Below are 15,851 nucleotides of genomic sequence, written 5' to 3'. Positions count from 1 at the left end.
GGCTCATGGTGAGGAAAATTCTGTCCCCTCAGTCTATCTGGGCTGGCTCCCTGTCTCCTGCAGGTCTGTGTGAGCGAGAATGCCCCTTTGGAGTCTGTCTGATCAGGGCTGGCTGGCTGAGACTCCCAACCGCCCTAGATGATTGGCTGGAATAAATTATTTTAAAGCAGGGAATGGCACTGTGTGGGCACGCTCCTCTTAGGAACCACTCCTTGTTTCTCTCCCCAGTGCCTGGCTGCTGCCTCGTGGAGGGTGCAGACTGGGCTTCCAGACCGCCCTGGCCCAGAGTGAATGAGGCTGGATGACCCAGAATCTTGAAGACCCAGAGGTGTTTGGTGGGAAATCAATGGCAAGAAACCCAAGTATGTGGAATTGCTTATGACATTTTTTAGATGTCCGAATGCCCCCGCGGGCAGCGTCTGACATCAGCAACAGGCTTTGTGAGTGGGTAGATGCACCGATGGATTTTATTGATGTTAGTTCAGGGAGCGCACGGGGCCGGGGTTTAACACGGCAGGAGAGTCAGCAGCACATCTTCCCTGACTGTCTCCTCACTGCAGAAGGTGTGCCTGTGGAGAAAAGGGGATGCCTTTTAAGAGTTGGGCATCTTTCGTGAAAGCCCTTAGGGAAGGCCTTCTTCACATTCCCTGTGAGTAAGCCCCCCTGCCTCGGGACCCCTTCTCATTTTGTCAGGTCATCAGGATACCATTTTCTCCTGCCTTGTTTGTAAACCCACAACCCCTAGGAGCCAGTTCTCAGGGCCACTTCCTCACAAGGCCCTGGGGAACTGACTTTAGACAGGAGTGTCAACCCCTGAAGTCGATGAGTGGAGCAAATGGGTTGCACTCAGAGCCCTGGTGGATTAGGGGTTACAAATTGCGCTGTGATCTGCATCTTTGGCAGTTCAAAACCACCGGCAGCTCCAAGCAAGAAAGATTGGGCTTTCTACTCCTGTGAACAGTGACAGTCTCCGAAAGCCACAGGGGGTCGATAAGAGTCAGCACTGACCAGATGGCAATGAGTTTAGTTTTGAGGTGTTTTTTTTTTAATTAACCTAAAGTTTGGGAGTTTCAATTCTAACCAACAACCACAAGACCAGGTAGCGATCTGCTTCCCTCAGGACTACAGCTGAGAAAACCCCGTGGAACAGTCGGCTCTGGCCCATAACTCCTAGGGTCATCGGGGGTTGGACTTGACTTGAGGGCAACTGGGTCTATTTTGGTTTTTCCCCTCCATTGGGGCCAAAGAACAATGGTGTTGGATATGTGTCCGACACAGGATTCTGGACTGATCTGGCTTTGGCGCACTTTAATTGAGGGCCCCACATTGTCTACTGACCAGCTGACTGAGCCCGACTCTGCTGTCTGAGTTGGGCAGAGAGGATTTAGAAGCGGTCATGCAGACTGATGGTAAGAAGCTGTGCATTCTTCCCGAGCACCACTATGTCATCCACCCTTCCTGCCTGGGGAGTAACATTCCCTGGGTCTCAGTTCTGTATAGTTCTGGCCCAACCCAACCTTCAGGCCCTGAGGCCATAGTGTCTAACAGCTCAGACTGCTCTTCCAAGAAGCCCTCTTCAAGAGCGTTCTGCACCATGGCGGCGGCGATTGTGCAATTAATGCTTGATTTAATTGAAATATGGATTGCTATAATATTTGTAAGCATCCTCCATAAAATGATTTACAAAGAGAAGAAGAATGTTCTGCAGGTGAGTGTTCACACTTAAGGAGACAGTGCTCTGCCCCTCTCAGGTCCAACTTTTCCATCCAACTTCTTTCCTTTGCCCTTCAGTGGCACACAGTGGGGCAAGGGGCCCACGGGATAGGACCCTACAAGTTCTGCCATGCTTTTCCCTTGCCTCATATTGACATAATTCACTCAAACGGATTTATTTCTCCTTCTTTCTTGTCTTTTCTTCTTCTAACTAGCCCCATACTTCTAACCTTATACCCTTGAGCTAGAAGCCCTGGTGACAAAATGATTAAGTGTTGAGTTGCTAACCTCAAGGTCATTGATTCGAAACCACCAGCCATTCCGTTGAAGAAAGACCAGGCTTTCTACTCCCATAAGGAGTTACGGTCTGGGAAACCCACAAGTGACAGTGTTACCATGTCCTAGAGGGCAGAACTGCCCCTGTTGGAGTTAGAATTGACTTACTGGCAATTTGCCTGCCCCTTCAGCCAGGCTGTCAAGTATAAATCTCTGCCTTGGTTTTCCTTCAGGGTAGGGTAAGATCTCTAAATCCCCCACAGACCACACTGAGGACCAGTGAAGTGCACCTGCCAGAAACCTTCGCCACTCTGCCAGCCATTTGCTTGCCTGGGGAGGGAAGGTTCACTTGGTTTTGGCCTTTAGCTGCTAACTGGGTTTCAGGGGATGAGTTTTCATTACAAGCACGAGCCTATCAACACTCTTAGACCCAAGCCAGCAAAGATACATACACTGTCTTCTCATCTCCCTTTTGCACGGTGATCTGGGCCGCCCCCACTTTGGGGAAGGTGGGGTTGACCACATTGTTATTCCAGAGAAACTTGACTTTCTCAATTGTCCCGACATCAAGCTCTGCATCAAACTCATTGGAATGGGTGGAGCCTGGCATGATAAGTCCTCTTGAACAGAGAAAGAGAAACATTTCCGGTTATAGAAACAAGGTCAGATAACCATAAAAGGCCATGCCCTTCTTTTCTACTCTAGATGAACAAGATCATTTTTTTCCAAATTAATTTCCTAATGAAGAATAGAGAAATGGGAAGGCCAGCTAGCTATGTACTGGCAGCCTCAAACTATTATCTGCACCGGTGATTCTCAACCTTCCAAGTGCCACGACCCTTTAATACAGTTCCTCCTACTATGGTGACCCCCCCTCCCCAACCATACAATTATTTTCATTGCTACTTCATAAATGTAATTTTGCTACTGTTAAGAATCAGGCGACCCTGTGAAAGGGTCGTTCAACCCCCAAAAGGGTTGCGACCCACAGGTTGAGAACCGCTGATCTACACAGTTCTTCAAACACATGTTCATTTCTCCTTAATGTTTTACATAGAAAAATGTATAATCTCTTTATTTTATTTGGGAAAAATTACTCACAGTAAAAAGAGGGCCTCTTAGTTTAACCCAACAAGCATGTGTTACCTTACTTATGAGAAAACATACTCTGCAGTAATACTAGATATGTATATTTTCAAGCTGATCTGTTTGAGAAAGAATCGAATGCTTGAGATTATAATCGAGGTTGAAAATATGAGTAAATGTCTGACATTGGTGTCAGCACCTAAAGTAAAGACTTTAAGAACCATGAACACATAAATAAATAAGGGTTTAAGTTACAGGCAGAGATTTGCTCCTCGAAGGCTTCCCACATATCACCGGAACAGAGGCCATTTACCTGAAGATGTCGTATTGATGGGTGTTCCCCTGGTCTCCAAACAGAGCGACTTTTACCTGGCCGGTGATGGTTCTTCCGGACAGGGTTACAGAGACTCCGTATCTCCAGCCTGCACAAACGATTGAAAGGGGCTCATTGTATTCCCACTCCAGAGAGGGGTCTCAGCTTCCTGTCTCTCACCTTAGACCAAAGCATCACAATAGAAGAACTTCTACTTGTCCATCGATAGCTCAAGGTCTTAAGGGAAAATACCAATGTGTGATGGTCTTCCTCACAGGAGTCTGGTCGTGCAGAAGTTAAGCACTTGACTGATAATTGGAAGGTTATTTGGGTTTGAACTGTAGCAGCAGGCTCCTCCTCTAGAACTGTGCTGCCTAGTGATTATTTAATCCTTTTGTGACCCCGTGGGACACATATCACCCACCAATATTTTCAGCTTCTCAGGCTTCTTGGGAAGCTGCCACCCCAGTGGTAGTGTATGCTACTGTCTGGTGGTGTTGTCAGGTGCTGTCATGTCAACTCTGACTCATAGCAACCCTGGGTGCCACAGGACGAAGCAGTGTCCAGTGCCCACAGTTGTTTGTCTTGTCCAGCCTGGTGGGGACCCTATAATGGAAGTGGGAGAAATGGGCTTCACCCCATCAATCCTACCACCAGAGTCTTCTTGGGACACCTGAGGGCAGGTCAACAATGTTCGTGGAAAGTTTAATGAAGAGATCATGGCATTTTTCATGACTTTTTTGGAGTCTCCTTGTTTTGTGTACCCCCACAATTGTATCAAAATCCATATGACCTCAAAGAACCCACTCCACCCACCCCGCTGGTTCCAGCATGCCTTCCGTGTCTGCAAACACATGGTGCACACAAAGAATGCAAGACAGCAAGTAACTCAGTCACACAAGAGTTACCTTCAGGTTAAATCAAAATGGCAATTCAGCTCCTATGTGACACCAGTCACATTCTAAGTACCGGACTGCCACCTGTGGCGAGTGGCCATTGTATTGGGCAGCACGGAACTCATCTGTCATTGAAGACATTTCTATTGGCAGGTCTGCTCTGGAATATTATCACTAAGAGTTAAAGTGGGAAGAGATGGAATGACGGCATGTCTCCACACTGGCTAATATAGCTCAGAGTGCGTCTTGTGAGCGCTGCCTCCGGGCAGGACTTGGGTCTTAGCCTGACTTATCACAACTCCAGAGCCCTCGGCAGACTCACCCAGATCTAAACCCGGAGTTCTACTCCTGACACCCTGCACAATAGACATATACAGACACTCACAGGCATGCTTACTTACACATGCTCACACAGGACACCTGCACCCCACTCATCTCATCATGGACGAATGTTCAATACCTGTGTGTTGAAAGGAATAGTACACACCTACCTACGTTCACACACAAACACATCCACATTCACATGCTAACTCACACATATACACAAACACACACATACAAAAGAGCTTCCAAAAGTTTGTGGGAAATCAGATGAAAAGATAATGGAATTTTCCCACAAACCTTTTGAAGTCTCCTCATATATACACACATGCACACACACACACACACACACACAGACAAACACAACCATTCAAGCACATGCACATCCTCAGAGACATTGTCCCTGTACCTATTCATGTCTACTTAGAGCCAAGTTCTGGCTCCACAATGCCACTGCAGCGGCCTGCCGGTGGCCAAGTTCAACACACATCTAGAATTCCTTGCTCTACCCCTGTTTTCTCTGCTGGGCTGTACATTTGAGTGCAGTGGATTGCTCATCTCTGTACCCACAGCGTCTAGCACAGTTTGTGTCCCATACGTAGCTATAGATTGAGAACGGATACATGAATTTGAATGTTATTGCATTTATTGTTGTCCAAATATGGGCAACGCAGTATGCACAGCACTACCTCAGTGGAAGGGTTGATTCAAAAAGTGTCTTTTAAGAAGAAACAAATGCACATACATGAACTCACTGCCATGGACTCACTTTGGACTCTCAGCAGATCCTGCAGGGCAGAACAGCCCCTGGGCATTTCTGAGACTGTAACTCTTTACGAGAGTAGAAAGTCCAGTCTTTATTCCTAAAGGCTGGTCAGTGCTTTGGTACTGCCGACCTTGTGAGTAGCAGCCCAAAATGTAGCCACTCCCACACCAGGGCTCCTCACAAATCAATGTCAACGGAAATATTCTATGTCTGGATTGCGGTGGTGATTAGACAACTACGCATTTCTCCAAAGTCATAGAACTCTACTCCCCAAAGGGTGATTTATTATGCTTCCATAAACTCAGCTGTCAGAAGCATAGGAGACAGACATTATATGTACATATTCACATAAACATAGTCTCTATTTTCACAGGGCAGAATCAATGACGCTATGACAGGGCCAGTCACAATTGTCCCTGAGTCTGGTCTGACTGGGGCCACCCCATTAGTGTCAGACTAGACCTGTGCTCTCTGGGAGGATTTGAAGCCCCAACCTTTTGGTTAGCAGTTGAGTGCTTAAGTGTCTGCACTTCTATAGAACAGGTGGGTCAAAGGTGGCCCTAAAACATTCCGCATCCACGCTCTGTCCTCCTCTTCTCAACAGTTGTTGGAGGGAAATCAAACCCAGGTCCACTCCCATCTCTACCCTCAGTCCACCAGGGGCAGCCCCTGAGTGTCAGGGAAGCATGGGGCATTGTGGGGTAAGGGGAGGGGGACACCAGAGGTGGGCCGCTCAAGGTGACCATCCTGGCCAAGAAATGGTACCAGAGAAAAAAGCGTGTTGAGCAAAGGAAAGAAGAGGGGCATGGAGACAGTCGGAAGGAAGTGCCGTCTCCACAATGAACTATGCAGGAGAGAACAGCCGGTGAGGTGCCGCCAATGATATGTGGATGGCCATCACCCCATTAGTGATACAATTTTCTTCTATTCCTCCAGGTCTATAGCCATCAAAGGAGGGGCTGGGGGCCCTCCCGACAGCCCCAGTTGTCTTCAATGAGTTAGTTTGGACGGGTGTGTTCTTTCCTTTAGCGTATCAAGACTTGACACAACAACTCATCACCGGGGAGCTTCTGGTGGTGTCGTGGGTTACATGTTGGGCTGCTAACCACAAATTCAGTAGTTCGAAACCACCAGATGCTCAGCCGGGGAAAGAGGAGGCTTTCAACACCTGTAAATGTATACAGCCTTGGACACCCACAGGGGCAGTTCTACTCTGTCCTTTTGGGTTACTCTGAGTTGGAATCAACTCACTGGCGGTGAGGTTGTTTTTGGTAGGGATACTGTCATCTGGTGACACAAGTGGGGAACAGATGTGCTGCTTGCACACACGGTGAAGGCCAGTACTTGTGTGTGTGAAGACGTCAGCATGACAATGCTTTGCTGTGTGTCCACTCACCAAGATGAGACAATGTTAAGAATGCTGAGCTGGGGGCTTCCTGAGTTTTCTAAGCTCATCCCAACAGATGTTTCAGTTGGAGGAAAACCTTCCATTTGCTACAGAAGCTACAGTTTCTTTCCATGGGAGAGAAAAACCCAAGGGGCAACTTACGAGCAAACTTGCTGGATTCTCCTGTGTTCAGGAAGAACTTCTGGGACTCGCCGCTCAGCTTGCCGGCAAACTTATCCGCATAGTGACCCATCTGTGGGCACCCTACATCTGGGCAGGGGAAGCACTTGTTCTGATGAGGAGAGACGGGTGGGGAGGTGAGTGGGTCTTTCAAGACAGATACATCTGGTTGAGTTGCTTTCCGATCTCCTAAAGCCTGGGTTTCCTCATTTGGAACAGAAAGGTTGAGTTGCTTTCCGATCTCCTAAAGCCTGGGTTTCCTCATTTGGAACAGAAAGGGGATCGGAAGGAATGATCTCTAGAGTACCTTCATCCAGGGCCAGGGCCCAACTGTGAGACACATCATACTAGAATTATCTGGGAGCTTTGAAACCTGCTGATGTCAGGGTCCCAGGTTAGACCAATCGTGTCTCCCCTTGTCGTGCTGGTCAATGTCTAATTGGCTCTCTGGGGAACAAAGTCCCAAGGGCAGCATTTTCTGATCATGGCCAGTTTCAGGATACCCCCCATGAGGTCACCGATTGTAGCTTTGGGAAGTGAGGCCCAGTGTAACTCTACCAGCCCATTGCTTCTTCCATCTGTCTCCCGGGAGGGGTGCAGACTCCCGGGCTGGCATGACAACCAGCACCCACTTTCCCTTTTACCAGGGCGCTTCTCTGACAGGCGCCACCTCTTCTTCTGCTCCTGCTCTGCGCCGGCCAGCAATGTGCACCCCTGCCTTTGCTTCTCTACCTTTCAGATGTTGCCTCCTGCAGGAAGTCTCCCCAGATTATTGATCTGCTAGTTCTATCCTCTGATGTCCCAGAGCCTTTCCCTTCCATGGGCCCCATCTGGAATTTCAGTACGGCTGCTTAAAGTTTTGTTGTTTGTGCTTCACTGTACAAGACCATGACAAGGAGCCCTGGCGGTGCAGTGGTTAAGCATTTGATTGCTGATAGAAAGGTTGGCAATTCAAAACCAACCGCCACTCCTGGGGAGTGGGGGAAAGAGGTGGTCGTCTGCTTCTGTTAAGATTATAAACTTGGCAGCTCTCTGGGGCAGCTCTACTCAGTGCTCTCATGTTGCAATGAGCTGGCATTGACTTGAGGGGCATGAACACAGGTCTGAGGGGGCATAAGCGAGCATGCAAGAGATGGCCAAGGCAAACCCATGCAAGGACCCTGCAAACGCCAAGCACGGCAGGTCCACAGCCTCACAGAGAGGCAGCACTCAGGGACCAAGGCAAGAAAAGACGTACCGATTTAAAGGCCCGGTAGGAAGCACAGGGGTAAGCAGCAAACCCGTCGGGGTTGAGGATGCTCTCCGAGTAGTACTTGTAGCTTCTTAAGTGATTGCAAGCCACGAAGTCCCGGGTTCCTGGGGAGACACATCAGAGAGTAGGCCAAGGAGGGCAAGGGGCGGTGGCTGCTTCTCTGCCACTCTCTCCAAGGAGGTGGTTCCAGCCACAGTCTGACCACATTTAAAAAAAAATGTTGGTACAGACTGTTAAGCGGTCAACTACTGGTCAAAAGGTGGGTGTTTCTCACCCAAGCAGCAGACAGGCCTGGTGATCTGCTTCCCAAAGGAAATCTGAAGAGGCAGCGCTACTCAGTCACCCAGGATCGTCATGAGTCAGAATCAACTCAAAGGCAACATGCTTTGGTTTTCTCCCTGTTGATGACCACAGCTATACCTGGAAGCACTGGGTTGCCAGGTCTTTGTTCACCGGGCAGTCCACAAACCCCCAAACCAGTATTTTGAGGACGTCTCAATGTCAGTTCAATGGCAGGCATCTACCTTTTTCGGAAGTTAAGTCCAGAAGAGGGGGTTGCGTGCGTTTAGGGAAAGGTGTCTCTTTGGTGGTTGAGGTCAGCAGGGGGAAGCACACCGCCCATCCACGGATGGGACGCCCTTCCATGTGGGCTTACCCTCCCAGATGCCATCCAGATCCACAATCTGGGAGAGCGCATTCTTCTGGCATCCAGGCATCTCCTCGCCTCCATTGGGGAAGAAGTCAATGTGACCCAGCTGCTGCTTTGTGCCAAAACCTGAAATGTTTGGGGCACAGTAAGCTGGTGGAAGTCTAGCGTCTTAGCGCACAGGCTCACACGGCCAGTGCGCTTGGGGGAAGGGAAGAGGGTGGGAAGCTCACCCAGGAATGGAATGAGGGGCGCTGCGTCCGTGTGAATCACGTCCACGAAGACAGCATCGGAGGGATCGAGGCGCACCTCTTCGGGAGTGCCCTCGAAACTGGCTTCTACGGGATCCAGCCCTGAAAGAGAGGATGGTGAGCAGAGAACAAGAGGTGTGGCGGAAGGTGTCTGCAGGACCAAGGTGTACAGCTGCTCAGACCACGCACTACCCAAAGCAAGGGGGTCCCAGACCTGGGAAGTATGTCCTGCCTGGGCTTTGGGGATTGGACATGGAGACATTAGTGTTAATGCTCAATACCAGTTATAGGAAAGGGGAGATGGACAAAGACATTTAGACTTTCTTGAGTGAGGATTTTTCCCACATCAGATTTCCCTATTTACATGTATTATCTTTCTTTTAGAAAATTCTCCTTTTCATGCAAATTTGGAAACACACACACACATACACAAACATCAAAGAAGAAGGCAAGACTGTGTAGTATCACAATTAAGAGCAAGACTCTGGCCCTGGGTGAGTCGTTCAACCCTTTGGTGCCTTGGTTTCCCTATTTATTACATGCAGTGGGGGTGGGGTGTAATGACCCCTAATTTATATGGTGGTTATGAGATGTGGTGAGTTGATATATGTAGCATTTAGCATGGTGTCTGCCACCCACTGCCACCGAAGTTGATTTCTACTGAAGTCTGGGTTTCTAAAGCTGTGAATCTTCATGGGAGCAGAAAGCCTCCTCTTTCTCTTGCATCTGGGTTCTTACTATTGACCGTGCAGTTAGCGGCCCAACATGTAGGTATAAGTAAAATAGGAGTTACTAGCACTTCCTCTTGACTCTATTTGCTTGCTAATAGGGATTCTAGATTTGCCAATCATTTTTAAAGAGTTCTCCAAACAGCTGACAAAAGGGAGCATTCTGAGGAAGGCAGAGAGGGCTGCTTGAGCCACGAGCCAGAATGACTGATCTTGGGCAAGTTGCCCATTTCCCCGAGCCTCACTGTTTTTAATTTTCAGGATTAAATGAGTAAAGACACCTAAGGTACTTGCGTGTGGCTTGGACTAAGCAGACATTTAATATATGGTGACTGTCAGAATCCTGTAAAGATTTCCAGCCTGAGAAACTCTATGGAGAACTTTTGCTCTGTCCTATAGGGTCGCTTTGCATCACATCCAACTTGATGGCAGCTGGTTAGTAGGTATTATTATTGCGTGTGTATATGCATTTGTTTACAATACTGTTCTTGTTACTATGTTATGTATATGAGAGGGCTGTTTTGAAAAGTCCTTGGAAAGGTTCCATTAGCTTTTAGTTCCATTTTCCCCGTTTTGGGCAGCTCCCTTGTACATATATTTTGGATTTGTTATTTTGTTATCTTCAAAGTCTTCATTTGGGTTAAAAGAATGCTGTTGGCTGTGATGGCGACTGAGTTCCTTCTAGCAGCAGAGGCAGGGGAAAACCATTTGTACATCCTGCCAAGCCCTTGAATTCTAAGACACAGGGGAAAGAAGACGTGTGGGAGCACACAGCTCTTCCCAGATTCGGGTTGGCCTGTGTTCATCCTAGCCCGAATCTGTGTTTTCAGTCCTGGGTGCTACTTGTGCTGAGTGGCTTGTACCGAGAGATGGGGGACCAGGAGAGAGACCAACTGCAGAAGTCACAAGGGAACAATGCCACCCCCTTTCCCCTCGACGTGAACTCAGACCTCAGCCTTCTAATGGGTTTCCCACAGTGTTCCGTGTGGCCTCATCCCAGCTCTGCCACAACTCAAGGGGCATCCGCTTCGGGGTAGCTGGGCTGCTGTTTTATCACTGCCGCGGGGGTTTCTGAGAACACCGCCTGGGGTCCCGCCCCTCAGGCCTTACCCGTGATCCTGCCCAGGCCTGGAGTCCTGCTGCCTGCCTCTCCAGCCGCATGGGCTCCCAGGCTGTGGCCGATGAGGTGGACTTTGGAAGGGGAGTACTTATAGTCTGTCTGGAAAGGGAGAATTGCATGAGCAGGCTGTTTGGGTGCAGCTCTCTGGGGGGTCGTTTGCCAGGCTAAAGTGACGGTGTTCCTCTTCAGCTGCACCAAGTTCCCACCCCTGTCAAGATCAAGTCTAAAGCCATCACCATGGCCCCGAGGCTGCTCCACCTACCGCCTAGTCTTCTCGAGTCCACACGGGGTTCACAAACTGACTCAGGAGCCATGTGCAGCTCTTTCTGTACCTACCTATGGCTCTGAAGTCAATTTTGGGGGAAAACTCTGAAAGATGATTCTGATAATGGTGATTTTAATGGTTTGTAAACATGTATTTGTGGCTCTCAATTAATTTCCCAATGGTTGTGAAGGACGGGATTGGCTCTTCTATCTCAAAAGTTTGTTGACCCCTGGCCTAGACTCTCCTTTGGCCACATTCTTTGTTGGACTTTCACGCCCTCCAAAAGGCACATTCTGGGCTATTCCATAGCTGTTCATTCCTCCAACCACTTGCTCAGCTAAACAGACACAACCAACCTTCACTCTCAACTTGAGCATCACTTCCTCTGAGAAGGAAGTCCTACTTAACCCCCTCCCCCAACCACCACCACACTCACACACTCCAATCTGGTTTAGCTGCCTCCCTTCCCCCCATGTGTTTGCTAGCTCCCTGCACTGTTGCCATCAAACCCACCACCACGTTGTGGGTGTCTTAGAAGTCTTTGCTGTATGTTCTTTGAGGGTTAGGCCCTCCATCCTCCTCCTCACTCCTGGCTCCATTCTTGACATCAAGAGAATGGCACAGAGTCCTGAGCTATTTGTCTACAGGGGTCTCAGAAGTGCCCACCCCCACGCATGCCACTTATTGACACACATGGCAGCCAGATGTGATTCTGTGTCTTCAGATACAGTGACCCCTGTACAAACACAATGGGTGTTCAGGGTTGTCGGGTGATGGGGCAGTCATTAGGACCAGCTGGCTCTCTTGTACAACCTTTAACGCTGGGAACTTGACCCGATTTATAAAATATTCATAAAGAGTTAGCTATAAGACCAGGCTAGAGAGAAGCTATTGCCCTGCTTGTGGCAGAAGACATTCCTCCATGTGCCAAGGGAGTTAGGCTCCAGTTGGCACAGGACTGGATTGTCCAATAAGCAAGGGGGGCACAGATCCAATTGTGCCTTCCCACACAGCCTGTGGCATCCTAGGGATGCACATTGAGCGTCTCACATCTAGGTCAGCAGTTTAAAACCACCAGCCACACCATGGGAGAAAGACGAGGGTTTCAGTCCCATAAAGAGTTACGGTCTCAGAAACCTGCTCTGCCCTATAGGGTAAACTCAATCTTCTGGGACTCACTTTTCTTCTCTATCAATCAAAGGTGATCCCAAAAGCCCTCACCTCCTAAAGCGTCGTATCATTATCTGAGCTTCCAGGGGCATGTTGTTCTCAGGGCCCTTCTCAGAGACGTGAAGAAATGTCACATATGCCCTGTTGGCACGTTGGCACCCGGCAGGCGCTATTTCTACCCATAGGGTGGCCCCAGCCACTCACCGAGAGAACCTCGAGCATCTGGGCCACCTGGGCCCCCACCACCCGCACATTGTTGGCAGCCTGTGTGTAGCTGGTTTGGGAGCCCTTCTTCCAGTCCACGCAGATGCAGTTCACCTCCTCCACCTGGAACATGTTCTGGGGTTGGGAGACAAAGGGTGTTAGCAAAATGAGAGTCGGCCCATGTCCAAGCAGCATGGGCATACCCTTGACTTAACCAGAAAGGAGCAGGAGGAAGCGTCTGGTCATGGGGCAAAGGTCACCGCTTCCGTTAACAGATAGATTCTAGAAACCTGGCATTGGATTTCTATTTTTGTGTGAACAGAGGCATTTTAGCTTCATGCCTGGATTTCTTCTGTAAAGACTCTTTCAGCGCCCCAGTGGAATTCCTATCTTTGAGCTCGGTTCTTGGGGTTGCTTAAAGGGAGGGGGCCTCAGCCTGGGTGGCGGCAGCATCCCCGGGCAGGTGGCAGGGCGAGAGGTGGATTGTACCTTGCACATATCCAGCACCCAGTTCTCGTCTCCCTTGTCGATGAAGCCGTGGATGATGAACCGGGTCTTCCGATCCATTCGGAAATTTGACGCCTCAATCGTTGATGGGTCAGAGGGCAGGAGAGTCTGTGCCAAACGCCCAACGGTAGCATGTTAGCTTGGTCACCCAGGCCGGTGTCTCCCCTTTCCCATTTCCTTCTGTCCTGATCTCCAGACATTTCAAAGCCTACCCTTACCTCCTTGCTGTCCCCACTCCCAAGTCAGTGGTGGCTGCCTCCACTGGGTCTGGGCTATAGTCTGGCTCACCACCTGGGTGGGAGAAAGTCTGGTCTTTCCTTCCCTATCATTCTTATTAGCCTGTAAGAGCTCCACTCCTGACTAGGAGCATCTAGCCAGCTGTAGTCTGGCAACTGAGGACTGGTGATCATCAAGCAACTAACTCCCTGAAGACCGATTCTTCCCCGGTTGACCCGGGATGGAGGTAGGAAAGGAGGAATGAGCGGGGCAGGAAGTGGAGGAAGAAGAGGTAATAGCGATAAACTAGCTCCCAACCTCATGGCCCATGGGGTGGCCCTGCCCTGGGCCCAGCTACAACGGCATGAAAATGACCAGAGGTCTCACCTGAAAGTTGTTTGGGTTTTCATTGGTGTAGAGCAGGAACCGGGTGCCGATCTTCTCAGGGCTCCAGGGGAGAACTTTCAGGGGCCGGATCGCCGTCCCGGCCCAAGGCTCCAAATCAGAAAAGCATCCGAGGTCATTGAAGCAGACTTCTTTGGCTGGAGTGAGAGGATGGTTGTGCTTAAGGGTCAGCTCCCAAGGTCAGGCGCCAGGGAGAGTTCTGGCCTGGCCACTCTCCTGCCTGGCAGCAGTTGCAAGACATGGGTAGTGTCCTCTGACCCACCCACTGTTTTTGCCTCTCATACGCCCGCCCCACCTACTAGCGTGGGACCAGTCTCATTGGTCACACTGACACGCTGACATGCCTCTCCTCAGAACTGAACGGTCCAGGGTTCCATCCTGAGATCTTCTGATAAACATGTACGACTCATGTGACCACGGAAGGCACAAGTGGTTACCATGCTCTGTTGCTAACCCAAAGGTGGCAGAGTTGAAGCCCGTGGAAGACAGACCTGGTGATGTCCTGAAACAGCGGCCACTGCCAAGTCTAGGGAGCACAGTTCTACTTGGACACTCATGGGGCTGCTCTTGGTTGATGGCAACTGATTCACGTCACAATGTATCCCACTCACATGTTGTTAGGGACATTTCCTGTCTTACCTAGAAAACATGGGCTGGACTTGAAAACCGGCTACCAGGAGACGCTCGGCAGCAAGTCTCCCTGAAGTGGCCCAGCTATCTTCCTAAGCAAAGGGCCGGCTCCCTACTGCCCTGTCCCCCAGAACCAGGGAAGGCTTTCTTGGGTTGGTGCTGAGATCTTGGGTTTGGGTGCTCCCCACGGGGCAGAGGCGATGTCTCTTACCACTGGCTGCTCCCAGCAGAAAGAGTGTGAATGTCCAGGTGCTCAGCATCTATAATAAATTCAGAATACTCAGCTTTCCCCGAGCAATCAATAGACTGGGGAGCTCAGCCCATCGGGCCTGACGACTGTGTGACTGGTGATGGGGCAATGGTAAAGGTGGCTTACCCTGGCCGATGCTCTGGGCAGTCCGCTCCCCTTGATCAAGTGCCCAGGTCACATTTTATATTCCAGTCTTATCATTTGGACGCCATTTCAAGGAAACAACAGGTGATGATAGAATACGCCGTGTGCTCTTAATAGTTTAATCTGCACAAATACACAAAGGGAGATTAATACTAGTGGCCAGGCTTCCCACAACTCTGGGAAGATGAAGGAATGCTTATTACAAATGAGGTGGACACCTCTAATTTTTTTTCCTTTAAAAAGTCATTTTACTGGGGGTTCCTATAGCTCTTATCACAATCCATCCATTCATCTATTGTGTCAAGCACATTTGTGCATATGTTGCCATCATCATTTTCTTTTTTTAAAAAATCATTGTATTGGGGTCTCATACAATTCTTATCACAGTCCATACATCAATTGTAGAAAGCACATTTCTATATTCATTACCCTCATCATTCTCAAAACATTTGCTCTTCACTTAAGCCCCTAGCATCAGCTCCTCATTTCTCCCCTCCCTCCCTGCTTCCCCCTCCCTCATGAACACTTGATAATTTATAAATTAGTATCATGTCATATCTTACATTGTCCAATGTCTCCCTTCACCCACTTTTCTGCTGTCTGTCCCCCATGGAGGAGGTCACATGTAGATCCTTGTAATCAGTTCCCCCTTTCCACCCCACCCTCCCTCCACCCTCCCGGTATCACCACTCTTACCACTGGTCCTAAAGGGATCATCTGTCCTGGATTCCCTGTGTTTCCAGTTCCTATCTGTACCAGTGTATATCCTCTGGTCTAGCCATAGTTGTAAGGTAGAATTGGGATCATGATAGTGGTGGGGAGGAAGCATTTAGGAACTAGAGGTAAGTTGTATGTTTCATCATTGCTACCCTGCACCCTGACTGGCTCGTCTCCTCCCCGAGACCCTTCTGTAAGGGGATGTTCAGTTGCCTACAAATGGGCTTTGAGTCCCCACCTCGCACCCCCCCCTCATTGACAATGATACGGTTTTTGTTCTTTGCTACCTGATCCCTTTGACACCTTGTGATCACACCAGCCGGTGTGCTTCTTCCATGTGGGTTTTGTTGCTTCTAAGTTAGATGGCCACTTGTTTACCTTCAAGCCTTTAAGACCCCAGATGCTATA

At 49.4% G+C, this 15,851-nt stretch overlaps 1 protein-coding gene across 1 annotated transcript; it reads right to left on the bottom strand.

Moving 5' to 3' along the window:
- Positions 1 to 505: 505 nt before the first annotated feature.
- Positions 506 to 14,592, bottom strand: PNLIPRP1 (pancreatic lipase related protein 1). The gene is made up of 12 exons (XM_075533982.1): positions 14,544 to 14,592; positions 13,685 to 13,839; positions 13,064 to 13,189; positions 12,575 to 12,709; positions 10,926 to 11,034; positions 9,070 to 9,189; positions 8,846 to 8,965; positions 8,176 to 8,294; positions 6,921 to 7,050; positions 3,389 to 3,497; positions 2,442 to 2,609; positions 506 to 569 (listed from the first exon to the last, which is right to left on the bottom strand). The coding sequence occupies exons 1-12, from the start codon at positions 14,590 to 14,592 to the stop codon at positions 506 to 508; spliced, it is 1,404 nt and encodes a 467-aa protein (XP_075390097.1).
- Between the last annotated feature and the right edge of the window lie 1,259 nt (positions 14,593 to 15,851).

Source organism: Tenrec ecaudatus, chromosome 16 (assembly GCF_050624435.1).
Source record: "Tenrec ecaudatus isolate mTenEca1 chromosome 16, mTenEca1.hap1, whole genome shotgun sequence".
In the NCBI taxonomy this organism is placed as follows: Eukaryota; Metazoa; Chordata; class Mammalia; order Afrosoricida; family Tenrecidae; genus Tenrec; species Tenrec ecaudatus.
Note: the sequence above shows the minus strand (reverse complement) of the source record. Positions and strands in the feature narration are given on the sequence as shown.

Excerpts from the sequence above, each read along its gene's own strand:
- PNLIPRP1 (XM_075533982.1), bottom strand. The coding sequence starts at position 14,592 with ATGCTGAGCACCTGGACATTCACACTCTTTCTGCTGGGAGCAGCCAGT. Across the intron at positions 7,051-8,175 it reads CCTACCGGGCCTTTAAATCG|AACAAGTGCTTCCCCTGCCC; the intron begins GTACGTCTTTTC and ends TCTCCTCATCAG. Across the intron at positions 3,498-6,920 it reads AGAATCCAGCAAGTTTGCTC|GCTGGAGATACGGAGTCTCT; the intron begins GTAAGTTGCCCC and ends TCGTTTGTGCAG.